We start from the raw sequence: 26,354 nt of genomic DNA on the forward strand, positions 1-26,354 counted from the left end.
TTTTCACGATGGTAAGACTGGGCATACACTGTACGATTTAACCCGTTTTTTACCCGATTTTTGAGACTCACGACCTGTTCACATTTGCTGAGCCATCTCCAAGGCCAGATGGTCCGGCGCCTCTTTTTTTTAGAATTTGCAGCGCACAGTATTGCAGCAATCAATAGGGCAGCCTTCTTCTTTTTGTATAGCATGTTGCTAATAACCGTCGCCGGAGCTTTCACATAAATCTCTATTGACAGCTGTCAATAGACAGGACAGTCAGCAGGGGCCGATGGGCTGTTTTCACCGGCACCGTGTGAGCCCTCTGGTCGTGTTCGATGATAGGACCGTACAGTGTGAGTACATAAATCGTGAGCTTTGGCCTTACATTGTAGACGATTACTTGTACAATGTGTGATGGTATCAACGACAAGCTTTAAAAAAAATCGTACAGTGTTTGCCCGGCCTTTGGCATGTCTTTGGTAATATTGGTAAATATTCATATAAAATACTTTTTGGAGTTTTTAGCACAAATTATTCACTTGGCAGCATGTTTTGCAACACAAACTTGCATTTTGAGGCATTTTTTTTTTTTGCATTTTTTTCATGATAGTAAGACTATAGTCTTGCTTGTTTTGGGTGATATTTCAACTTGATCAGATATAATTTTTTCTCGAGTTTTTAGCAAATTGTTCACTTGGCAGCATGTTTTGGGTCATAAACTTGCATTTTGAGGCATTTGTGGGACTTGTTTTTTATGATATTTTGTGATTGTTTACAAGATAGAAAATGAAAAAAGCTGTGATATGTATACATATATACAATATAAATACTGTAGTTTCTATACCTTTACATACAATGAATAAGCTGTAATAATAATAATAACTGTACACAATATACAAATTGTAATTATAAATAATTATAATAGTATATATATATTATAATATTATAGGATAAATATACACAAGGTATAAGCATGGGTATACATAATAAAATATGTAAGTATGTAAAGTAAGTATCAATATAACTGGCACTTTGATTCTACACAAACCACACAAACATACACTGATACCTCTCTTTATTTACCTAGAGGTTGCAAATGCCAGTGTACCACTAGAGGGATGTCGGGAGTGATGATGGTCTGTGAAGCTGAATGGACCCCTCACTATGAGAGGGTGGAGCTGTCACAAATGAGTGTGCATTTCTAAGAACTCGTAGCCTTTAAAGGCTCTCAGAGACGTTCTCTCACCTCTGAGCCTGATTCACACAGTCATTCCTGCATGTGAGTGAATCTAGGACGAGAATCCAGGGCACTCACAGACGTTTTCTGGTGCTTATTGTGCTTGATTTACAGTGTATCATTGGCTGCTTGTTTATTTTTAGAACCCAGAGATGTATCGTTCTGTAGAATGCTGGGAGGAAAAAAATATTGAATTCTTCTCAGCCAAGGTCATGGATGCAGCTGATTCCAGTGCTGTGGGATAAATTAACCACATTCCACAGAAAGGAATCATCTGTGACCTGGTATAAAAGCAGATAAACTCAATCTGTTTTTTTTTTCTGTTTCTTTGTAGTGGTGGGGACAGAAGGGGCCTGGTGTTGTTCTACAGCAGTAAAATCACCATCTGGTGCAGCCATAATTCAGTCTGAAAACTGAGTCACAGCAGCAGCATCAGCAGTAGCTGGAGGAGCTGTAATTCAACTACAAAAGAGGTATGGATTTTTCTGAAAAAAAAAAATTCTCTAATTCTCAAAATGCTTCCATGTAATGAGAAACTTCTTACATCTGAACAAATATGACTGCTACGCTAAATAAGGATTTTGTTAAACATAAATACATAAAAATGTAATATTTTGGGGGTGGAAATATTTTACACCCCCCCGAAATATATTGGAACCCTCTCATGCCTAATCTCCCCACCGCCCCGGCACCGGAGAGCTGTCAGTTTTAACTTGGGAGTTTAAGGTAAAAAGCTTGAGACTTACCCATGACTTGTAAAACAATGACTTGATCCCACCTCTTGTATCCACTTTTCTCCTTTAGCCTGGAAACATCTGAGGTTTGTTTTAGCCTGTAAAAGCCTGATAGACTGGCAGTTTAAAAATATCACCAGCAACAAAAACACCTGTGGGCTTAAGAATAGACAACAGCTGACTTTCTGCTACTTGAATTATTTTCCAACACATTCTTGTACTTTTCTATTTTTGGCCCTGTGGGAATTTGCTTTTCTTCAAATCAGTCTTTCTTTCCTTGAAAAGATTCATCAAATAAGCAACATTACCACGAGTCATGTTTAGAAACCGCTCATGTTTAGAAATTCTTTCTCTGCAGTGAATTGGTATGCAGAATGAAGAGAGAAAACATGAGAAATTCAGTACTAAGGATAAACTGACAACTGTCTTATAGACTGTTGCTTTTTGATTTAAATCAAACATAACCAAGGCTGTGTAATGATCTGGAGCTACATTATGAAATGGTCAGAATGTAGCTCCAGGTCATTACACAGACTAAAGACCAGGTTAAGCCTACCTTTCTATAAAAACGTTCATGCACTAGGTGCACTGCAACAGAAGTTCTCAAACTATGGTTTGTGTACCACTGCTGGTAACACAGGCTCCATCAAGTGGCAAAAGGGACCTGGTCAAAAAAAAAAAAAGTACGTCAGCACAAGATTAGAAATGAGATTGCTTGCATACCACTGGTGGTACTCGGGCTAGTAGTAGGTGGGATCTAATCCAGCCCACCTTTCTTAACACCTAAAAACAATTGGTTGAATAGGATTGTACGTGAATGAAAGTTAACACTAACCAACTGTGACCTCTGCTTTAACCCATCACCAAAGTGAACAGTGGACAGCTGAAGCACCCAGGGAGCAGTGTGTGGGGACGGTGCCATGATCAGAGCACCTCAGTGGTAACTTGGCAGCTGGTGGACTCGAACCTGAAACCTGACCCAAGTCCACTTCCTTAACCACTAAGTCACCACTGCCCTTGAATGGGGCATACCTGTGCTGCTGTGATGTTGGTCATACTGGTGGTATCTGGAAACAAATATTTTAAGGTCCTATGCAGTGTAAAAAAAAAAAAAAAAAAGCTAAGTAACGGGGGATTGGCTTTTTTTTTTTTTTTTTAGCAAACATGCAAAAGTTTTTGAGCTTTTGACTCTGAAGTATTCACTTCAAATACAATGTACAGGTATGATTGTTTGCAGTGAAATACTAAACAAAACGGATCTTTCATTGGTGGATAGCAGGTGTTCTGCTGTAACACTATGCAAATAAGCAGCAACTAAAATAACCATCATGTCAATAGATAATAACCTGTCAGATAACAAATAAAACAGAAAAAATGTAAATTATGCATTTGTGAGGCACGGTACCAATTGACCCATGGACCGGTGCCAGTCGGCGGCCCGTGGACCACTGCTTTAAACCACTGATTCTTAATCATACAAAAACTTTCAGTTTTGCACATGTGCAGCAAGGGTCCCTGGACTGCATGAAATCTACTGAAGAACAACTAATGCATCAGTTGTTTTTTAACAACAATTTAAAAACTTTTCCATACAAAGACGGTTGTCTTCGTATGGAAAAGGTTTTAAATTGTCAAAGTTCGTCGTACAAGAGCCACACGTTTAGTAGCGACAGTCCTGACTTTGTCAAAGACAGCTTTTAGCTTTTTAACTGTAAGTGATTTTGCGTTCATTACCGAATACAAAACACTTAAGAACCCCTGCTTTAAACCACCCTCCCTGCACCCCATGGGGGAAGCAAGGGGAGTTGTGTTTGGTACTTGCTCAATACCAGGACTCAAACCAGCAAACCTCCAGATATAATGTTGGGGGAAAAACAAAACAAAAACATTTGTTACTCTTATGGTAGTTTACAACAGAAAAAGAACAATCAACAGAATTATTTTCCCAGTTTTATTATTTTTTTTAACTTTTTCTTTTACATCCATAAATATGGACAAATGTATGTTGATGTGTATTTAAAACAAAACAAAACAAATCAACCTCTTCTTTGGTATCTAAAGGGAAAATAAAACGATTAAGGCAACTACAGCATCTATAGGTATGAAATGCATTTTAGTTCTGCAGCAATGACCACACGCTGGTGGCATGCAACATATATCTGCCCGCCAGAACAGCTGACGCCACAGCGCCGTGATAACTTCCAGTTTTTAAGTTTCTGTTTCTCCTCGCTTGGAAGCTTTTATTGCAGCTTTCCAGGTCAGCAGGAGGAACAGAAAGATCAGCAGGATGACTGGTGCAACGTGAACTGAACTGGGAGGCAGGTGATAAGAGGTGATCCAGAAAAACAAGGCTGAAGCAGAACCCAAAGCATTTCACCATCAATGCCATCAAGTTTAGACAGGAGTTGAAGGGTTTTTCTGTTCAGTACAGTTTTGCATTTGTTGAAGTTCCACAACATTTTTTTTAAAATTCTAGTCTTCAATGTATTTCAAGTCATCATTATCTCACTGTACAGAATGTGGTAACCAAGGAGGTTTTAAATCCAGGACCTTAGAGCAGTTTTAAGGCCTGGTCATTTCCTGCTGCTGGTTATCCAGTGTCTACAATCATTACATTTGCACTTACACTAACTGCTGTCTTGGAATTTTTGAAATCTGACTTTAGACAAAAGGCCTTTTTCTTTAACAGTAACAACATCAGTATTATTAGGGGATGCAAAGAAGCCAAATACAAATTACACACCAATACATTTTTTTAAACTAAATGGTTCTTTTGCATCTACATTACCTTAAGTATGTGTTGTGATTGTAGTTATAGCTGCAAGGGGCTAATACTGCATTTCAATGTACAGTGTGGTATGTGTAAAAACAAATGATTTTTTTTAAACAGAATTGTATGTACATAATTTAGAAGTAAAAAAAGTAGTAGAATGACTATTTAAACAAAAGAACAAGAAAAACAAAAAATCAGCCAATGCTCTCTACTGAATGACGAGATATGAAAAAGCAAGTCAAAAAAGTTAAAGGAAATGCAAACTTCCCACTGGAAGTTAATCAGATCAAATGGAAACAACAGCAAATTTCAGGTTGATAAAAGAGCCAAAAACCACAGACCCATTTCACTCGTCCAACTGCACAACTCTCTCGTCATTCCTCTTCTTCTCTGATGGCTTGAGGTAAGCAATGTGTTGTGGCCTTTTTCAACGTGACGTCTCTTTTCCTCCCCTCCTACTTCGAGGGTATGCGGCTGAACCCTTACAGGATGCCATAGATGAAGAGGGCCATGATGGCGGCACTGATCAGGCCAGATATGGGCACAGTCACAAACCAGGCCATGAAGATGTTCCTGAACAGCCGCCAGTCGACTGCCTTCCTGGAGCGCAGCCATCCAACTGCAACAACAGAGCCAACCTGGAAACAAAAGCAGGGTTGAGACCAGGGATTCACTGAACCATATTCACACTGTTCCAGTTTTGACTGAATGGCTAGATTAAGTATCGGATAATAGGGTCAGTCGTTAATACTGATCTATTGACTCAAATTCTATTTTTGTCTTCTAGTTCAGTTTATTTTCAAATGTTACTTAGGCTAAAAATTAAGTTAGTTAGGTGTTTTTTTTTTTACATTGGATTTTCTGTTTGCACACTTGGGCCGCCACTTAAAGGGCTGCAAAAATGTTGCCTTTTTTTTTTTTTTAAATGTAGCTCCAAGCTGCTGGTGCACAGTTATTTTTAATTTTAAAAATTATTTTCTTATTTATTTTAACATTAAATAAGTGGTTGATTTGTTTGACAAAATAGGAAAGCTGACTGATCAAGTATAGCTAAATGTATATCTGGTATAGATTATGCCATTAATCTGTATTGACCGATACTTTACACCCAGGTGGGTATGAGGGTAGGCCAATTGATTTGGTCCAAACTGTTCCACTATTTTTTAAGTAAATCTTGATCAATCAAAATCAACTACAAAAAAGAAGTCGCCATCTAGATATAGTTAGACTTACCATGATAATAGCTAGGGAATACAGCAAAGCCACATATTCCAAAATATTCACTCAGGGATCATGAAAAACAGAGTTACATATTAAAACACTTATATTCAACTTATACTTGGTCTCATTCTACACTCTATTAAATATATAGGTACATTTTAAAAACTCTTGCCCAGCCACAGTATTAGGCCTGGAAGTAGATCCGACACCTCCCATTCTTAAATCATTCTTTAAATCATGTGCTGAGGAGAAGGTTGTTCCACATTTGGACTGTCTAGACAGACTGAAGCCACCCCCACACACACTCATCTCTTCACCCTGTCCACCCACCAGACCCGTGTGTTTGACCAGCTTACCTTGCAGTGTGTGGTGGAAACAGGCAGGCCGATGTTTGAGGCTACCACCACAGTCAGAGCAGAGGCCAGTTCAATGCTGAAACCACTGCAATGAAAGAAGGAAAACATGTACGTCTGTGAGCAGGTCTGGAGAAATCACGTCTGAAGAGGATGTGGTCTTATGACTCAGAGTACAAACAGGTCTCTCTACCTTGAGGGGGTGATGGGAGTGAGGTCTTTACCCATGGTCTGAATCACTCTGCGACCCCACACCCAAAGACCGGCACAGATACCAACGCCACCATACAGCAGGAGCCAAATGGGTGTAGCCATATTTGAGTTCACACTGCTGGTTTCATAAATTAACCAGAGAGCAACTAATGGTCCGATTGCATTACTGGGGAAAAAAAAAGAAGAAAAAAATTCATTAGATGACATTCCAGTTTAATATTTTGCTTCCGAGTTGAGCTAAACCAACAAACACATACCTAACGTCGTTGCCTCCATGTGCAAATGATCCAAAGCAGGCAGTGAGAATTTGCAGGAACTGGAAAAGAGTCGAGACTTCTGGTCTGTCAGAGTCCAGTCTGTCATCATCCAGAGAACTTTGGGTGCTCCCTGTGTCCTCCCTCCCTATTTCCACCGTCGCCTCGCCCTCTCCCAGGCCCTCAGGTGTCGTGTGCTCTGCCACAGCATTGCAATAGCTTGTGTAACTGTCCATACGAATGCGCTTCCTTTCCGGACCACCAGGGCCCTTCTCACCATCCTCGCTGGCACGGAAATCACCATCTTTATGCTTGAAGTCTGCGTGCATGCCAATAATGGCCATGGTGTAGGAGGTGTAGCTGTTGTTGCGTCTGATTGGTCGGTCGTTTCCCTCCCCCATGCAGTCCCCAACTTTAGCCAGATGGAGCTTATGCAGGAGGTCTTTGTAGAGGCCGGAGTCCTTGTGGACTGTGTGGTACTGGCTGTAGCCACTGTTAGGTATCTGTGACGGCCGGTTGTTAAACTGAACTTGATTGTTGAACTGGACATTATGAGAGGCGTTTGCCTGTCCATTGCTGTAGGGAGTTTGCTGGTTCTGTACGTGGTTGTTGGCCTGAACTTGTTTAGAAGCTGGAGAAGGAAATTCAATTTTTAATGTTAGAAAAGTCATATACCTATCACCAGTTAGTGAAAACAGACACTGAAACTTCTTTAAATTCTCACCATTGACAGAGTTGCTGCAATCAGTGTCATCAGAATCTCCGATGTCAAATGCCACCTTGCGTTCTTTATTGTCGACGTCGTCAGAATCTCCAATGTCAAACGTGACCCTGCGCTCCTCAGAGGGCGCTTGGGGCTGAGCAGCTGGGCTCTGATCGGCAGGTACGGCGATAACAGTGGACGTTTCCTTGGCGGCCTGTTTCAGGATTGGACAGTGGGCCTCTCTCAACTCCCTCTTCTCCATTAGGGGGCTCTCAGAGGGGCTGGAGGATTTGATGTCTCCTGGTAGGGAGAGGTTAGAGGGAGACGTTGACCCAGGTCATGTCAAAACAGATACTCATGACAGTGGAGAGATACCAACAACGATTATGAATATCATATCAACATGAGGCTGTGGGAGGTTCAGGAATTGTGCGACCCAGTATTCCTAGTGTTTGGGAAAAACCCAAGGCCTTTGTTCTTAGGGTTAGATAAATAGATTGTGGTATTAAAAAGAACATTTTCCACAACTGAGAGAAGCTACACTCGTGACACACAACATTAGCTTCTCTAAATACTTGATGACTCAAATAACATTTGTATAGTTTTAAAGTCAATTTGATACAAAGAGACAACATTTTCCCGGTATTCATCCACATACTAGGAAACGGATTAGTGTATCATCTAATCCGACCCAGAATTATAACTGAGAATGTCACGTCAACACCTCAAGTCAACTTGGGCTTATTTCAGTCAAAGGCCAATGAGAGAACCTACTTGGTTCTTATGTAGGAGTCATGTGATGCTGATCAGTTTACTACAAGGATAACTTTCTCAGTTGGTGTGAAAAGAAAAGCATGACACATAAGTCACGATCAATATTAGCTGGAGAACATTTTGAGTGTGAAGTCACATGTCTGACAGCAAAAACAAACCATGTCATTCTACGTAGAGAAACAGTTACAGTCAATGTGCCCTGGAGCTCCAGGGAAACAAAGACAGACAGGCCAAGGTTTTCTTTTTAAGTCATTTGTTTTTAAGACGAAAAACTATCAGAATCAAAACAAAAAAAGACTCAGTCATCTTTATCCAGGATTACTTCAGAAACATTTTTTTCAAATTACATTATTTCTATCAAGTCTTGGTTTGGTTTTCATCAACAGTAATAAACTCCCCACATTCCCAGTCAATAAAATCAAATAATTTACAGAAATGGGTTTTCAAATAAAACTGAATGTAACTTACGTTCAATCTTCTTCTTGAGGCGAGGGCAGACAATAAACCAAACTACAATGGCGGTCAGCAGGGAGAAGGCCAATGAGATGAGCAGGATGCCCCACCACGGGATCTTGTCAAATCCCAGCACTGAAGGGCCACCAGGTGCCACAGACAGAATCAGACACAGAAGGCAGATTTAAAAACACAAGGCAGCATGTGCTACCTTCATTAGGACAACACACAAGTCTCCAGTGTCAATTTGTCTTTTTAACATTTTAACCAGGCTTAAAATAAAGGGTTAATAACAGGTCTTTTCATATAGATTTCAATGAGGATAATTACATTTGAAGGGAACTGGTGTAATAAAAACATGAAAGCCTTCACTGAATTACAGAGAAAAAAAAAACTTCAGTTATGACTACGTGTCGTCTTCTGGCTGCAAACGACTCAACACTGGCTCTTAGTGTCACGTCCCTGTTAAATCTAGAATGCATGAGAACCCTGTAGAGCTGAACATTTATGTAACACATAAGGCAGACAATATGGACTGTAAGTCATATCTCGATATTCTTTAAATTTTTTAGATGGCAATACTCGATATATATTGATATTTCTTTCTGTTATGGAATAGGGGTTTCCTCTAAAGCATTACAGTGTATTAGATTCATTATTTTTCAGAGGCAAATCCTTAAAAAAAAAAAAGCAAACTCTTATAAGTTATAAGCCTCATGCCAAATATTACACAGGCACACTTAATGGCAGGTCACTCTGCACAATATTAAATGTATAAATCATATTAAACAAAACAATATGTACAGTAATATATTAAATAAAAGGGATACTTAAATAAAACAAACCTCTCTCAAAGATCTCTTTCTTGTACAGAGAAGCTCTAAATGCTGTTTTATGGCCTTGAGGTTCAGATTCTCAAATTCTCACAAACACGTTATACAATGTTCCACACTGTTTACATATATTTAAATATATTAGACTGTGGAACATCAGCACCCCTTGCACACATCTAACCAAACAAGTACAATGCTGATATAAAGCCAGAGTGTTATATCATGTTTAGAAATATATCAATATATAATAAAATATTGAGATATCACCCAGCCCTAGTAACACCAAATAGGTGAAAGAGTAAGAATGTAATCCTAACCCAGGTTTGTCTTTCTTAAGAAAGGAGGAGGGAGTCATGCACCAAAGCTGTAGCATTAAAAGCAGCCACTTGCCAAGACTGCAGCATAGCTGGTACAGCAGAGGACGGTATAACGCAGAGCATGCCGTCACAAAACAATTATTTCAATTTCCCAGGGGACACAGTCATCTTTGTCACACTGCAAGGCTGCAAGTCAGCAGCACAAGTTGAGGAGAAAACAAAAACAGGAGCTGCTGGACAACTACAAACACCACCTCTGGTTAGGTGACCTGGGTCATACATTATTGAAAGGGAAAAAACTACACTGGTCTAGCACTGTTTGGCAAGATAAACAAAAGGAAATGAGCGCCCAAGGCTGTTGTGATAAGTGTCTGGTCCACCAAGATCAATTTAAGGGCAAAGTCCGCAAAGCTTTCTGTCCTAGGTCACGCTGCAACGCCAGACTGCAGAGCACCTCACCTCACAGTGTTTGTTTAGTTACATAACAGCCCACTACAGGATGGTAGGGGATGAAGACATGGGGGAGACTAAGACCGTGTCTTTCACAGTACATACACACACACACACACACACACAACGTAGCGAGACAGCTGCAAACAGGTGTGGTTAAATAAAACACTAGACAGTACTGGAGCCACAAGGGAACTTTGAATCATAGAGACACTGAATCCCTACAAATGACAAGTAGGTCAGACACCATTCACCATGCAGCTCATTGTCACTGGCACTTCTGTGTATAGGACTTTGTTCACAAAATATAACAAAACAAAAGTCTAGCTGTCCATGATAAACACTCCCACACAAAGGGCAGTGACTTACACCACAGCCGTGCGTGCAGTGGGATGAATGGGTCTGCGCAGGAAATAGAGTTTAACCACAGCTACGTTCCACACCCTCCCTGGAAGCTCTGGATCCCGTGGCCTACATTACACAATAACATGTTTGTTTTTTCCCCATGTTCTAATAGGTGCTACCTCAGAGTAGTGAGAGTTTATGACTCACATGCTACGAAACAACAAAGTTCAAGTTGTTCAATCCAATATTTCCAAAGCTAAATCCAACTTCAAATTGTTTTTAGGACCATGGATTAGGTGAAGTTGAATATTTATTTTGTGACGTCTCAGTTGACTGATGATGCCAGGTCAACCAAGGCCTCCAAGTAATTGTTCTTTTGTAGCGAGAACCAGGTAAAAAAAAAAAAGAAAAAAACTTCCCTCACCCTAATATATCAGTGGTATGAATGGACCATAACGTGCTTAACAAAAGGAGTGCACACGACAGACTTGACACGTCTCTGTGAAAGCAGATGTTTGAACAGAACACAGCATCTTTGAGATGCCTCCTAGACGAAGCAGACGGCGACTATGCACCAATAAAGGAAGCCGTAGATCTTCACGTCCAGGTGACAGGCATTAAGAGCGTATCTCTAAATCTGGCTAGATATTGATGTCACAATGACTGAAGCTGTGGCAGAGTGGCAGCAACTAAATGTTTTATGAGGTGTGAAGAAGCTCAGGTCAAGGTCATCTGTTGACACTTCATAAACGATTGTAAGCTGACCCTTCAAATTCTTTTTCCTGACATGCCGACTTCAGGTATCTGGCACTGGTGTGTATATATTGAGAATTGGAATGTGCTGTTAGATGCCTGGTGTCCAATCGCACCACTATGACACCATGTGAATTAGGGGAACAGGGAGTCCTGTCACAGGAAGCCAAACATACTGTACTCAGTGGGCAGCAGATACTGCAAACTCCACAGGAGTGCCGAGTCAGCAATAGGCAGTTACAATAACCCATAGTCCTGCAAAAAGGCCATGACATAAGCAAAACCGGCATTACCATTGGGACAAATCAGCTGTGTTGTTTTTGTATCCTCAAAACTTGAACTTAAATTAGCTTCACTGCATTTGCCTGTGGTGTGAGATGTTGGGGATATTAATCAAACTAAAGAATGTGTTTTTTGATTATGGTAAATGTTGGAAACGCAAGTGATCTCCTCTTTGTCAGTACCATATCTGGTCAAACGCTGGCCTGTAGCAGCCATTTAATGGCCCAGGCCAGCTAAGATCTTGAACTGTCCTGCAGAGAGAAAAAACAAACACAGGAGCAAAAAGTTCCTTGTTTAATAAAGGGTTTCTGTAGGTTAACAAGTATTCAGAGCAATGCTATGCTAGTTTTGAGCAGCAGTAAAAACTAAGAACATTTCAAATACCCTCTTATTGCTTTTCCTCCTCCATGTCTGAAGGGCACAGTCAGTGAAGTCAAGAGTTAAGTGAAAACCTTTTTCCATCTTTTTTCCTGTTGTGCCGTTGAGCTCTAAAACTTAATTGCAGCTACGACCCATATACACAACCACAAGCAAAAAAGCCCCCACCAAAAAAACATGTTAAAATAAACACAGCTCCTGTGAAAACGGTAAACACAGCCCGGTTCAGTCTGGAATAAGTGTGGGCATTCGGCCGTCTGAGGGAGCAGCTTTTTTTAGACCGTGGCCACAGGCGAGCATGCAGAGCAAAATGACTCAGACAATGATACTCACTCGGAGCTCCAGTGTACATGATAGAGAAGAAATTGATTCCCATGGTGATGGCGTAGAACACAGGCAGGGCCTTCAGACCATTAGGTACTGGGTCTTTCTGCAGTAAGGAAAAATAAGTACAAATTTAGATAGAATTTCTTCTCAATGGAAATTACAGTTTTAGTAGGGGTCAAACTTAATGGAGAAAAAAAGTCTGAAGGTTTTAAACATACCGGCAATCAGTGGAAAAAAAAAAAGTACATATAATGTAGATAACATTATAAAAAGTATCTCACAATTGAGGGAACCAAAACAGTTTCCTCAATTTTCAGCAGTGTGAAAACAACAGTGTTGAAAAACCTTGACACATTATCCAGAAAGATTCTTATTATAAACACACAAAAAACCAATTGCGTAAACTATTTCAAGGCTGATGGATTACCTTGTGCAAGATGAAAATTCGCACAAAGTAGAAAACAACAGCCGACATGAATCCAGACAGGAGGGGACTCAGGAACCAGGAAGCAACTGCAAATTAAAGAAACAGAAGTAATTGAGCAGTTTAGTGATTGAGGAGTTGTACCATAGTCTTATTTATAAAACATCATAAAAACAAAATAATAAAACACTTTATAACATTTTATAACACAATAACTGATTCACTTTCTGCTGGATATATTTAGTCAACAGAAGATTAGTTTCCGCTACTTGGTGTCTTCCTTGTACGTGTTTTTCTTGGAAATCTAACACTAACTTGGTTATATGAAATTCAAAACATGTTATTTCCCCACGTCAAAGGTATGTGGATATTTGTGTTGACACTTTGAAATACTTTATTTTTTTTGCATTCTGGTAACATAGTTAAGAGGGTTAACATGTCATGTCTTGGACAACAGGTGATCCGTCATCCGTACCAATTCGAAGAAGTTCAAGCCATCTGACTCCCTGCTGGCCTTTGGCGACCAGAGAGAAGCCAATAGTAGCACCAACAATGCAGTGTGTTCCAGAGATGGGGAGTTTGAGGAAGGAGGCAGCCAGCTGCCACACAGCAGAACCTGGTGGGAACACAAGAAGTGATTATATTAGACTCCACAGGTCAACATGGCCACAACTTTGTCCCCACAGCCTAACAGACACATTACATCCATCTATTTATCTATGAAAACACTGCTCCATCCCTTCATCAGACCGAGTGTCTTCAGCCTACAAAACTTTGAAGACAATTGCTCTAGGTCAGACATGGGCAAACTACAGCCCAGGGGTCGGATGCGGCCTATTTGGCTTTTTAATCCGGCCTACCAAAGTTATCTAAATGATGTTACTAATTTCTATTATCATTATACTTCTGCCTTTTCCCTGCAATGCCCAAATTTCTTCATAGATGGGGTAGAAAAGTATTAAGGCATTTAGCCTTTATGAGTTTTACATGTCATTTGTTGTAGTTCATACGAATACTCCATTGATCTCCTCTGACCCCATCCCCCATCAAATTTTAGGACCCACCGTGGCTCGCAAGTCAAAAAGTTTGCCGACACCTGCTCTAGATGTTTAATTTAATAAGGACAAATAATAACTTTCCAAAGGAAAACATTCTGTCAGTTTTACAACAACATTTTATGCCTAAAACCACTGTTTAAAATGGTACTTACCGAACATTGCACTGACTGATCCAGCCATTAACTTGTGCTCGGAGCCATTGTACATGTTCACATCGATGATACCCTTACGGATGGTTTCGCTCACTTTGGCTCCAAGAAGAACAGAACCCAGAGTCTCAAAGACCGTAGCCAGAATGCAAGCCTGACGCAGGGTGACCACTCCAGAGCCCACAGCTGTTCCAAATGAGTTGGCAACATCATTGGCACCAACAGAGAAGGCCAAAATGAAGGCAATGATGAAGCCAACAATTAGCAGCCATAGGTACTCTGTCAGTGGAGTATAGCTGGCGGCGGCTACTGTGCTGGCTACCAATATTGTAGCTGCAGTTGTGGAAACCATGACTGAAATCTAAAGAATTGGTTCAAAATCTTAAAGGGAATGAATCTCAAAAATATTAATACGGTGCTATTTCTAGTCAGCAGCTGGTAAAATTAAGAGGTACTAGGTAAAATAAATAATAAGCTTCTCTTCAGGATGCCCTGTCTAAAACAGGATTTCTGAGATTCAGCAGTGCAAAGTCGTAAAACTGTTTATCTGGAGTTGACCAGAAAACAATTAAAGTAAGCTTTTATGAAGAAGGCCTATTGCTATCCTGTAATTAAACTAAATCTGTTGCTGTTGCTTAAGTGTTGGGTTATCAAGCTGAGTAAAGAGACGGCCATTGTGCAAATGTCACTGCAGGTGAGCAGGGGTACATTCTGAAAGAAAAACAGAAAGAAAAAAACAGAAGTTTTTAACAAATCTTTTCTCAGACTGTGTCTGTGCCAACAATAAATGTCTGCTTTATAAACAACAAACAAATAAATAAAAACACCTTTGTTGAACTTTTAGCCAAAACCTTGACAAATTATATAAAAGACCATTTTCTATCAAAATGAGACATCCTTTATAAACAAGATTAACTGTTACAGGTGATGACTACATGTACTCTTAGATCATCATTCCAGAAACAAGTGGAAAAAAACTATAATAAGCTTTAGATTCCCTGCAGTAAAATGAGATGAAAAATAGTACAGAACATGTGAATATGACACCAGATTATGTGACAGAATCAATAAATGTTTTTTTAACCCAAGGATAAGTGTTGAATTTACAGTCACAGAAGATCAAAGACACTCCATGACTAAGATGATATGTGTACATGTATATAGTATGTATTTTTTTATCGTTCTTACAATCAGTTATGTTGCATAAAACAATATCAACACACCGTTTTTTCACAGAATCAAGTAATTCAGGCATCAATTAATTAATTAAGTGATTGAAACACTGTGGTCATAAAACAACATTTTTTGCACTTAAAATTATGGTCTAGGTAACTGGTCAACCTGCCGGAGAAGTAATTGATTCATCTATACAACATGCTACTAAGCTGTTAACACACGTATTTAAAGAAATACTACTAGTAATTTGACTACTCTTCTAACTAATCCTGTAAACACGTCTTATTTAAGACTTGATTGACGTTGGAATGCGAAGAATATTGACAAACAAAAAGTATTTGCAGGATGTGGGGAAACAAACAAGACAAGAAATGTGATACTAAAAAATGCCAGTGGCACAGGGCTGGACCTTGAGGAGGATCAATAGCAGCTGTCTCTGCAAACGCGATTGGAAGCCATTTTTAGACTGTGTCGCACGAAAGAACAGAGCAGCCCGTATGTAATGACGCCAAACTTCATTTCTTTCCACACAGACACGGCCGATTTGTCTACTTTATTACAGCTTTCTACAGCACGATCACCCAATAAACCGATGTAATAGTAAGGCGTGCCTTTCGTTCTTCTTCCCGGCAGAGGAGGAACCGCTATTAGAAAGACTTGGTATTTCTTACGTGTGCACGTGTCGTCATCCATTCATGGGAGAACACGGCGTAGAACACGAGTGCCATATGTTCCTCCAGAAGCCTCTAGATCACTTGGGACTCAGACGACTTGTCAATTACAATCACACCGAAGAGCAAATCTATCGTTGAAGCTTTTTCGTGCTTATTATGAAAAGTTTTAACAATTTCTGACGCGAATGGAGGATTGACGCTACCACAGAACAGTCGTGACTACCGCCGACCGACCGGCTGTTTGGTCACTGTCCAGACCCGACCTGCCAAGTGTTGACATACGGTCAATACCAACATGAACTGTTATATATCAATAAAAGAGATTAGCTTCCACCATGAATCATTAACCTTGGCTGTAGAAGATAAATGTTACCCAGACCTAGAGATAAGAAACTGTCACTGGTAACGACCTTTATCTAACATCACCCAAACAACACAACGACCTTTATCTAACATCACCCAAACACATTTAATCTTCGTGTCTATTTTAAAAAACACAACATGACTTCGTTCCGAATAGCCCCCTTTTCTAGTTAGAACATAGCACTGGGATTAGCAATTAGCTTTTTTTTTAATGACGACGTCGTTTAACAGAGGATGAAACCGTCAGTGAGTGTTAGCAGTTCAGGTTATGAATGGCAAAATAAGACAATATACCACAGAAAAACTCACCACACGTTGCAGTTTGGTCTTCGGTGTAGAATAGCGCTAATATCCGCTTAAGCTAAAGATGAGCGCGCCTACGTAGCGATAGCGCGCGCGGGACAATGGAAATTTCACTGATAGTGAAATATACAAGCTACTATCGAAAAAAGCAAAAAAACGACTCTAAACAAAAAATTAAAAAATAACTACGAGCAGCGTTAGGACTCGATATTATCAAATGAGTACGTTTATAATCTCTACCGTCCCACTTTGAATGAAGCCTTACTACCGCATGTAGAACCTGCTAGTGCCGGTCTTTATTTGATGAGAAGAACAACCCACAAAGCCACGCCCACTACAAACTGTCACCCCCTCCTCCCATCCTGTCTCTGTTTCCTTTTTTTCCTCTCCCTCTTTTAATCATGCGCTGGGTGCATGGTATCCTCATGCTACGCCTCGAGAAGCCCAGTGGTTTCTGAGTGGTATTGCAGGCCCATTTGATTTAGTTTTGGGGGAGGAGGGCAAACTCTTTGTACACCATGTACCACCGGTTATGTAAGTATGTTCAGATACAGTTATGAATTCTAGTTTTTAGTTGAAAATTAAAAAAAAAAATCTTTATCATATTTTACATGTAAATAGGATTTAAGACAAGCTTGTTTAATACTTGTTGCCTGTTTAAGGAGATCAATTCATCTTCCTCAACCACTTTATCCTGCATTTTCTTGAACTGTTGGAGGAAACTAGGTTACACAAAGAAAAGATCGCGGCAGAGGAGAACATACAGAAAAAAATGGGAATAAAAACAATGAGGAGAATGTTCTATATCAGTATTAATGAATTTCAATAAAACCAGTCATTTTAATGTATCTGCAAGATTCCACCATCTGTCTTCTTTTGTTCATCCTATCATTTGCTCTGACTTTTTCTGTACGGGTATTTTTGCCAGTGAATCGGCCATATTAAATATTAATATATAAGTAGTAATGACAACTAAGCAGGACGTTTTGACTTGTGTGCTCTATTCCATCTGTGAATTATTCAGAATATGTTTTGTTTTTTTATTTTGCAATGCAGATTTTCTTTCTGCACAAACATTGTGCTCCATTTTGATGTTCTTTAATTGGCCTCTAGTTCGCTCAATTGTAAAGGAAATTTCAAACTCATCTTCCCGGATAAAACAAAGGTAAATTAAAATGTGTTGGAATGTTTTAATTTGGAGAGGTTTCACTGGATAAACAACAACAACAAAAAAATTATCTAAACACTCCTTGGAAACAATATATGTTATGTCTCTAAACTTCAAGTCATACAGTATTAATGTAGTTTGCCGTAGTAAGCCTAAGTCAGCATTTCAACTCTGATACCATTCAATGACAAATAGAAAAGATAGGAAATAGTGCATGTGTGATTCCACTTGACAATCCATTCTTCTAGTTACATGCCTTGTCTTCTTGTTGGTTCTGTTAGCTCATCTCCTATCAAGACCCATTAGCTAATGCGATAACCTCAAAGTAAAAGGTTAATTAGCTGTTAAATTTTTGTAGAATAGCTGGCCCACATCTATTACTAAGCAGTACTAAGCTCCATGTTGGACCAGACAATCCTGTATGACCTACGTCTGAATTTAAGCTTGTCCTACTCGAAAAACCTGAAACACCTTTTTAGGACAATACTTGTTATAGCAATACATAAAAAAACACAAAAATCAACAATGACCTTTTTATGGAGAATTTTTTTTTAAATGATCATTACCTAAACTAATAGTGAATATATTTCCCCCTTCTGAGAGAAATAGATAATTTAGAATTTTGCTTTAGATTTTAAAACACAAGTTTTATTTACATTCTACTCATTTAGTTAAATTTTCACTTTTCCACCAGCATACAAAGATCTATTCTGGGTATCTAGTGTTTTTGTCATCACTCACTGCGTATACTGTTAAACTGTGTGGTTTTAAACAAAGCCAATGAGCCAGTAGACACAAAACACTCAAACCCAAACAGTCACCCACAGGAACTGCAGAGGAGAGTCAAAACAGAGCCACTCTGGTGGGGGTGATGTTGACTGTGCTGGAAAATTGTCATCATTCATGTGCATTGGGGCAGAAATTATAGCAACATTCACTCTTCAACAAAAAAAGTTGTTTTCTTTGGCTCATCGTTGGTCACAAGGAGAGTCGCGCTTGATAATAGGGAGGCTTCATAAGCATCACAAAAACTTTATCCCTCTACTTATGTGATGTCACCTGTGTTTAGTATCATGGAAAATTTCTTCCTCTGCTCTCTTGTTGAGAAATATCCATGGCGCTGACTGGGACACAAGTAATTGCAGCTTTTGTCCAAACACCTTGGAGCAACATTCCACAAAGGGAGGAGTGGCAATATAACTCCTGCGCCTGTTGTTTCAAACCGACTCAGTCAGTGAGATTAACAATACCGATTTACAGAAAAAGACTCACTCCAGCAAAACATTTGTCACTGCCTCGGGCTCATTTGTCATGGTGTGTGTTATTCACGTCACTTTCATTTGAGTTTACAGAAAAGGTTAATTTAATCCCAGATTAAAGTGAGACGTCAATTGTTATCCAAAGACTAATAATTGTTTTCTGTAACCAATGTTGACATCAGCTACAATAAGCCTGAAAGAGCTTAAAACAAAGATCATCCAAAACTTTTATAAAACAAAGCATGGGTTGTTCACATATTAGTCAAAGTGTACAGTGGCTAGTAATTTTCACTTGTGGTAATGTAGGCTGAATTCTTCGTGCAAACATTGCGCAGCTGTAAAACTGTCATCAAATGCAGAGAGGTTATTTGCAGAACGGCTTAGTAAGCTTTGTATGAAATTATGTTAAGCATGTTTCTCTGAAAACAACTTGTCTCATGGTCTTGTGATGCTTCAATGTTTTCCCAGGCAACACACATATGACTTTTCTTTGCACAAAAAAAAAAAAAGAAAGAACATCATGTATTCAGTGGTTGATACTATTTATCTATTGCTATTTTGACTAATTGTCTCATGATGATGATTTTGTGGCCTTATTAAGTTGGTCTTAGCTTTGTGAAGGGTTCAGTAGTTGGTCTATTTTCCTAATAACTACCAGAAGTGGATTCTCAAAATGTGTTCAAGTGTTTTTATATCACTAAACTCCTGCCAGTGTATTACATTTGGGAAAGTCTTTTTAGACCATAATATGATGTCTGCTTTCTTTCGATTGATTTTGGTATTAACGTTGAATGTCATAATTTCCCAAAGGGAACTCCCAAGGGATTAATAAAGTTCTATCTGTCTATCTGTCTATCTATCTATCTATCTATCAACCTACCAACCTACCTACCTATCCATCTATCTATCTATCCATCCATCCATCCATACTATACTATTATAGTATACTATTGTGATGGCCTAAAAAGTCCAACTAATGTCAAACAACAGTTAAGCCTACATAGCATCTTATAATTTTCATCTTATAATAAGAGTTCATAGGTCTAATTTTTACTCCACACTAACTAACGCACTAACACTAACTTAATCAACTGCTAATGATGGGAGATTCAGAATTACAACTTAATCATGTACTTAATCATGTTGTATATACTGCAAACTGCACAGGTGAGTAATGACTAAATAAAATATGATAACACCATTACCTTCTTCAACTCAAGTTTAGCACAAATGAGACACTTTGTGATGCTTTTACTTGAACTAATTTAAAAAAGACAAGCCTAAATTGTAAGACGTTGATAGGAAAAAAAATTCAGGAGTAAGGTTGTACCCTGAATGTTCCAATGGCGCCACCTGGTGTATATAAAATATAACATCAGAATCAGCTCTATTAACCAAGTATGAGCACATACAAGGAATTTGACTCTGGGTTTTCATACCTTTAGTGCACACGTTATAAACTCAGGCCCGGACAAATCTGGCCTACTAGATCATATCAAATGTGTACTTAAAGTTGGCCCACCAGTATATAGCCCCTATATACTGGCAGGATTTATAGTATTAGTGGTGTATGCGCTATGTTATAGCACATACATTTTGTTTCTTTTTGTTGTTGGCCTGTGAAAAAAACGATAGTGGACAGTTTGGCCACCTTTCTTTAGGGTATCAGCCTGCCTTGAAAATCCAACAGACAAATCTGGAGCACTAGTGTATGGCAGTCATTATAATTTTAGGCAGAATTCTTATTTGTAGTTCTAGTTTTAGTAATTCTGCTCAACATTTTGTTAATAAATATGTAAATGGAGAAGATGCAGCCCAAATGCTTACATACGTTTCATTTTTTCCATACAGCACAAAATAGTGTGACCAGATAAAAAAAAACAATATTTCTAAAAATGGATGCTGACATAAGAATGTTTAACCTATTCTGTAACTTTTATTTAGGGTAAAGGTGGATTTGGAAACCACATGCCCCACATGGTCTCTCTAGCAGCCCACATATGCTGACATGTGCTCATGATTTTTTTTTTTTTTTTTTTTAAGCAGAAATACTCATGGCATAACGACTTGTCTTGTGAAGAACTCTGGACACGTTTGACGTTTATAAAAAAAGACGGTTTAAGAAACTGCACTTTTTAGTACATTCATTTCCCTCTACTTTTAACCTAGATACGCTTACAGTTTGTGACATATACATTGTATAGAAAATAATTTTACATAAATAGAAAATAGTCTCGGAAAGCTTCTATAGCGTCACATTGACTGGCGTCGTGCACTGTTCACAGCCAAACTTGCTTTGCTCAAACTCGGTAAGACTGACAGCGATAAAGGCCAATCAAATAGCCTCAGAAAAAAATCTGACAAATGAACACCTCAACCGGAAGCTCTTAGGCAGGGCTTCCGAGTGGGCGTGAGGGACACCACAGGAAGAGGTCAAATGCACTGCGAAGTGTGAGAAACGTGTTTCCAGCGGGCGAATACAGGTAGACAGTTGTATTTAAACCAAAATAGGCTATGTTAACTATGGTACTGATGTGTACTTTAGTTATAAGACTTAAGTGAAGCGTCATTCGCGTGTAGTGTTTGTCATAGTAGTCGCTACAAGGATAACGTTAGCATTAGCCTGCGATCCATAACGTGTTCTCTTACTGTTCAATAAGTCGTATAACCACAGTAAAAGGTTTATGACAAATGCTCGTATTCCCTACCTTTTAGGTGCAATGCGTAACACCGCAGACTTCTAGTATTTTGTTGTTGGTCACACCAGGTAGCAGCTGCCCCTGTTGCAGCCTCTCGTGTCTTGTCTTTGAGAACTGTCACGGTCACCGCAAGCCATGTTTCACTCCGTGCCCCGGCGTCCCCTCTGTGATATCGGTGTGAGTACCGCGAGGCTTCAGAGCTGCAGATCCCTCAGACAAACTGTCGGGGATGGTAAAAGAAAGTTGGAGAGGCTACCGTGGCTGGACAAGACCGTGGGCCTGCTGCTTTCCTGGATCCAGAGGGCAGGTGCCCACAAGGCCGCAGGGTCTGGCCAAAAGAAGAGGAAGGATTTGCTGTCAATATTTGCAGATCACTGCAGCTTTGTGACTGGACAACGGGTACGACGTGCCTGTCAGATCGGGGAGCTCTACTCCAACCTGTACTCTGAACGCACCAGGTGGAGTCTGGTGGGAAACATATGGCGCAGATTTCAGAACAAGCATGCCCCCAACGGAAAACTCTTCGCGGCTTTGGCTGGTTTCTTCATTTGGGAGAATGAGAAGATCCGAGATGAAGAGATCCACAGGTGGGAAGTTAATTAACTGCTTGGTATTTGATGAAAGTAAACAGAATTGTGTAAAGTGAACCACTAATTTGCTAAATATAACTTAGACCAATTTACAAATTACAGTTGCTGATATTTTTCAAAATTACAAATATTTTACAAAAACGACACTTCTATAACAACAGAACTATTGGACCGCATAAAACAGAGCTTCATAAAAATATTAGTCAGTATTCTCATTAACATACTCCATTTGTCCTTCAGGACACTTATTTCCCCATCTCTGGGTTAATTCAAATTGATTTGACTGTCATCTTGAACGTTAGCTTTTATGTGTGCTAAATCAATCTATTCTAATATTTGCATTCCTTTTCCAAGGTGTGGACTAGAGCTACAAGAATTGGAGGCTGCAAATCACCGGAGTGCAGCCTCAAGCTCTGTGACTGGGCTGCAACAACAGGAGTGGGAAATTGTGATAGAGCAGAAAGACTTCAAAGTGTGGAAGCGGCCAATGCCAAACAGTCATCTCTATGAATATCGAGGTAAACTAATTCACAATCTAAACTGCTTGGAAAGTGTAAAAAAACATCTTTTAATGTGCTTCGGACCTTTACTAGTTGTACAAAGTTTGATTTATGTTTCAATTGCAGTGTTGGGCTCCTACACTGACGTTACACCGAGACAATTCTTCAATGTTCAGGTAAAGAAGGTTACAGGTCATACATATATATAATGTACAGTACACACACACACGTGTATACACATACTGTATATACATTTATGTGTATATTATAAATAAATACACATATATACACATATATATATACACAAACATGATGGGAATATAGCCTAATGACAAAGATTTACCCTTGCTGTATATATGAAATTTTGATTAACACTAACTACAGCAGCAGGTTATTTTACAGCTGCTCTTGCACAACTTTCAAATTTATGCTTCCCACGTGCAGCACAAAAGCAACTGCCACAACCTACTTGCTATAATAAGCACTTTACCCTTGACTTTTGCTCTACCCTTTACTCCAGTTGGATACAGAGTACAGGAAGAAGTGGGATGCTTTGGTGATCAAGCTGGATGTGGTGGACAGAGACACTAATACTGGCTCTGAGGTGGTGCACTGGGCCACACACTTTCCTGTGAGTTTGTGTTGATATCTGTAATGCTCTACGACATTGTGTCAAATGTTTTCTTTTGATAAAGCTATTCTCAGGAGCAAAAAATGTTTCATATTCATCAAGCTTTAAACTGTAACTTAACCTTGCTCATATCTCCCGCCACAGTACCCCTTGTACTCGAGGGACTACGTGTACGTGCGCCGCTACGATGTTGACGTGGAAAACAACCTTATGACCTTGGTGTCAAGGTGAGATTTAAAAATATATATATATATAACACAGTATTAAATCACGCATGCTTCTTATTTTAACCTGTATTTTTTAAATTTGTTTTAAAGAGCTGTGCAGCATCCCAGAGTCCCTGAGAGTCAGGAGTTTGTACGAGTCCATTCATACCAGTCGAAGATGGTCATACGTCCTCACACGTCCTTTGACGAGGTCTGTGGTTTGTTTGCTGTTGCAAGATATATACAAATTTTTATTTTTTTTATTTTTTTTATCTGACCTTACTGTGCTTTTATTGCAGAATGGATTTGATTATCTGCTGATCTACAGCGATGACCCTCAAACTGTTTTTCCTCGCTACTGTGTGAGCTGGATGGTGTCTAGTGGTAAGTCATTTTTACAGGTCACTATGACAACGCAATAGCAGTTTTTCTATATTTGACTAAGGCTGTCATTTGATAAAATCATGTGTTTTTGTCCATGATTAACGCAGAGTTCCTTGTGAAGGCAACTGTTTCTTTAACGTTTAAGTATATTGCATCGTGGTCCAGTGAAGTAATGAGTTTTATTTCTTGACAGGTATGCCTGAGTTCTTGCAGAAGCTTCACACTGCTGCCTTGAGGGCCAAAAACCTCGAAGTTGGGATCCACGACTACGTAGGTGTCATTAAACCCCGCGACAGCAACCGCCAGCCCAGCCAGGACCGCATCAGTGGAGACAAGACACATACAGGGGCTCCTGGACGGCTCTACGCTTGATGTGGATATTGGTTTAGCTTAGGTTTTGTTGAGTTTTTTATTTTTATTTTTTTCTACGTAAACTGGAACTCTCCAGGAACAACTCCATAGGTACATTGTGTGAACTACTACTAGAAGTTCCAGCTAACGAAGACACATGCCGTAAACGTCCGTCTATTAATATGGTTGTGGGTGAGTTCTTACGTGAAGAAGTGCTCTGTGTTGGTGCCTGCATTACTGTCCTTGACTGACAGCTCTGATCCAGATTTTCTGATGCCAACTAATGCCTCATTAATTATTCATGCCCTGCAAGCATCACAACCAATGAGCCAACACCTCTCTTAGTAGAGATGCTAACCACCCAACCAGCTTTTCTCATAGTCCTATCATGGCTTCCTCCTTCCTCTGCCCTCAACAGGGCAGGGCATGTCAGCCATGGAAGCCAAATCAATTTATTAGTAATTTATTAGTGTCCGTTATGTCCCTGCTACATGGTTGTTCAATTTGTCGTGCTGTCCTGGACATTAATTGAAAATTCTGCACTCTCTGGATTTTGCGAAAAACGAAAACAACCGCTCATCTGTTTGTAGCATGATTGTTTGTTCGTGAAATGACTGAAATTAATAAAACGCCGTTACTAAGATGAGAAAGGTTAATGTAAATGTATGTATTTTGATTGGATTGGCAACATATTCTGTGTTATCACTGACGAGGTTCTGCCATTGTCCTAGCCAGAGGTGTCAGCGTGACTGACCATGTCACACACTGTTTACTCAGTGTTGACTAAACAGCCTCCTCAGTGACCGTAAACCAGTCCTGCACGAGGGCAAAGTGTCCTTAAACAAACAACCCACTCCTCATATACAATGGTACTGACTGTGTTTATGACAAGGTCAACCCCATAGACACAGCCACTCAGAGCTGCACCTGTGCTACACAGCTGTTCACTTGCATTTCATTTAGACAAATGATATCCAAATTATCCTCTTCAGTTGAAGTTACGTATGTCAGTGTTAGTAGTTGACACCTATGTTTGCACTATTAAAGTGATGGCTATTTGGGGTTTCTGTGTGATACAGTCTATCCTGCGACTTTCATGGGGCCATAGCCTAAGCACTGGAACTCCTTGCTACCTTGAAAATAACGAGCCCTGAGAAAATAAAATCCTCTGCATTGTGATTTTATTGTTTATCGTTTCTGTTGCTTGACCTAGTCTCTCTACAGTCTGAACTTCCTTGTCATCAAGTGTTTCCACGGTGTGTTTTTAAACGTACAAAGACCAGCACTTCTGCTATAACGCGACGAGAAAAAACCCCCCACTGTTTACAGCATGACAATCTGATGAAAGTACTTTCAAATAAAGACAACACAATGCCCTAAATTGCAGTGTCAGTAATTGCCAATTCTACTTTGTGGATGAAATTCATAATTCACTATGATGCTTTCACTGTCAAATCTGTTTACACCTGTTAAGTCCTTATTGTGGCCGGTAAATTTTGTAAACATTTTACAGTGAAAGGTCCGAAGTTCCTTACAAGGTAAACCTAGTTAAGAGGAAGTGGTCAAACATCACACAAATGACTGTACTCCACATTCATGTCCTGTTTAAGCTTTATACTTTGCCCTGTTGTATGTAGACGCTTGTGTGACAACAATGTAAAGATTTTCTTATTTTCTGTTTTTTTTTTTTTTTGGATAAATCTCCCCACCGATGCACTTGTATCCCCACGATCACAGCAGTTATGGAAATGGAAAAACAAATAAAGTGATTGAATAAACAGATCTTTGTGTGATGAACTGTGTTCAGCTGTTGTGTGCCAATTCCTCTTGTTGTTGAACCTGCCATGTGATTAGCTAAACACAGCCTTTAGTCTAATTGGATAACCTGTAAATCTCATAGTGGCTGTCTGGGCACGAGGTCAGGAATGAGCTGCATGGTTGAACAAAGTCACCGTCTGCTCAAATCATCAGGCTCGTCCTGTTCACATCTAGCATTGGTGTTAAACTGAGGCTGTCACTCAAATAAATGATAAT

General features: G+C 39.5%; 2 protein-coding genes across 4 annotated transcripts; one reads left to right on the forward strand and one right to left on the reverse strand.

Annotated features, from left to right (window-relative positions):
• Nucleotides 1–3,893: 3,893 nt before the first annotated feature.
• On the reverse strand, nt 3,894–21,806 carry slc20a1b (solute carrier family 20 member 1b). 3 transcript variants are annotated; one of them, XM_008324418.3, is made up of 11 exons: nt 21,668–21,806; nt 14,020–14,727; nt 13,285–13,425; nt 12,813–12,898; nt 12,392–12,488; nt 8,716–8,835; nt 7,495–7,773; nt 6,774–7,401; nt 6,497–6,682; nt 6,307–6,391; nt 3,894–5,367 (listed from the first exon to the last, which is right to left on the reverse strand). In XM_008324418.3, exons 2-11 carry the CDS (start codon nt 14,366–14,368, stop codon nt 5,212–5,214), a joined length of 2,127 nt encoding a protein of 708 aa, XP_008322640.1. In that variant the 5' UTR covers nt 14,369–14,727; nt 21,668–21,806; the 3' UTR covers nt 3,894–5,211. The 3 variants fall into 3 exon arrangements, with proteins under 3 accessions (XP_008322640.1, XP_008322639.1, XP_024917818.1); XM_008324417.3 differs by lacking the exon at nt 21,668–21,806 and adding an exon at nt 16,539–16,849; XM_025062050.1 differs by lacking the exon at nt 21,668–21,806 and adding an exon at nt 15,864–16,274.
• stard7 (StAR related lipid transfer domain containing 7) lies at nt 21,059–26,098 on the forward strand. Its single transcript, XM_008324419.3, has 9 exons — nt 21,059–21,442; nt 21,727–22,245; nt 22,603–22,766; nt 22,875–22,924; nt 23,269–23,379; nt 23,524–23,606; nt 23,697–23,796; nt 23,885–23,969; nt 24,163–26,098. Exons 2-9 carry the CDS (start codon nt 21,794–21,796, stop codon nt 24,339–24,341), a joined length of 1,224 nt encoding a protein of 407 aa, XP_008322641.1. The 5' UTR covers nt 21,059–21,442; nt 21,727–21,793; the 3' UTR covers nt 24,342–26,098.
• The last annotated feature ends 256 nt before the right edge of the window (nt 26,099–26,354 follow it).

Source organism: Cynoglossus semilaevis, chromosome 14 (genome assembly GCF_000523025.1).
Source record: "Cynoglossus semilaevis isolate Cse_v1.0 chromosome 14, Cse_v1.0, whole genome shotgun sequence".
NCBI lineage: Eukaryota > Metazoa > Chordata > Actinopteri > Pleuronectiformes > Cynoglossidae > Cynoglossus > Cynoglossus semilaevis.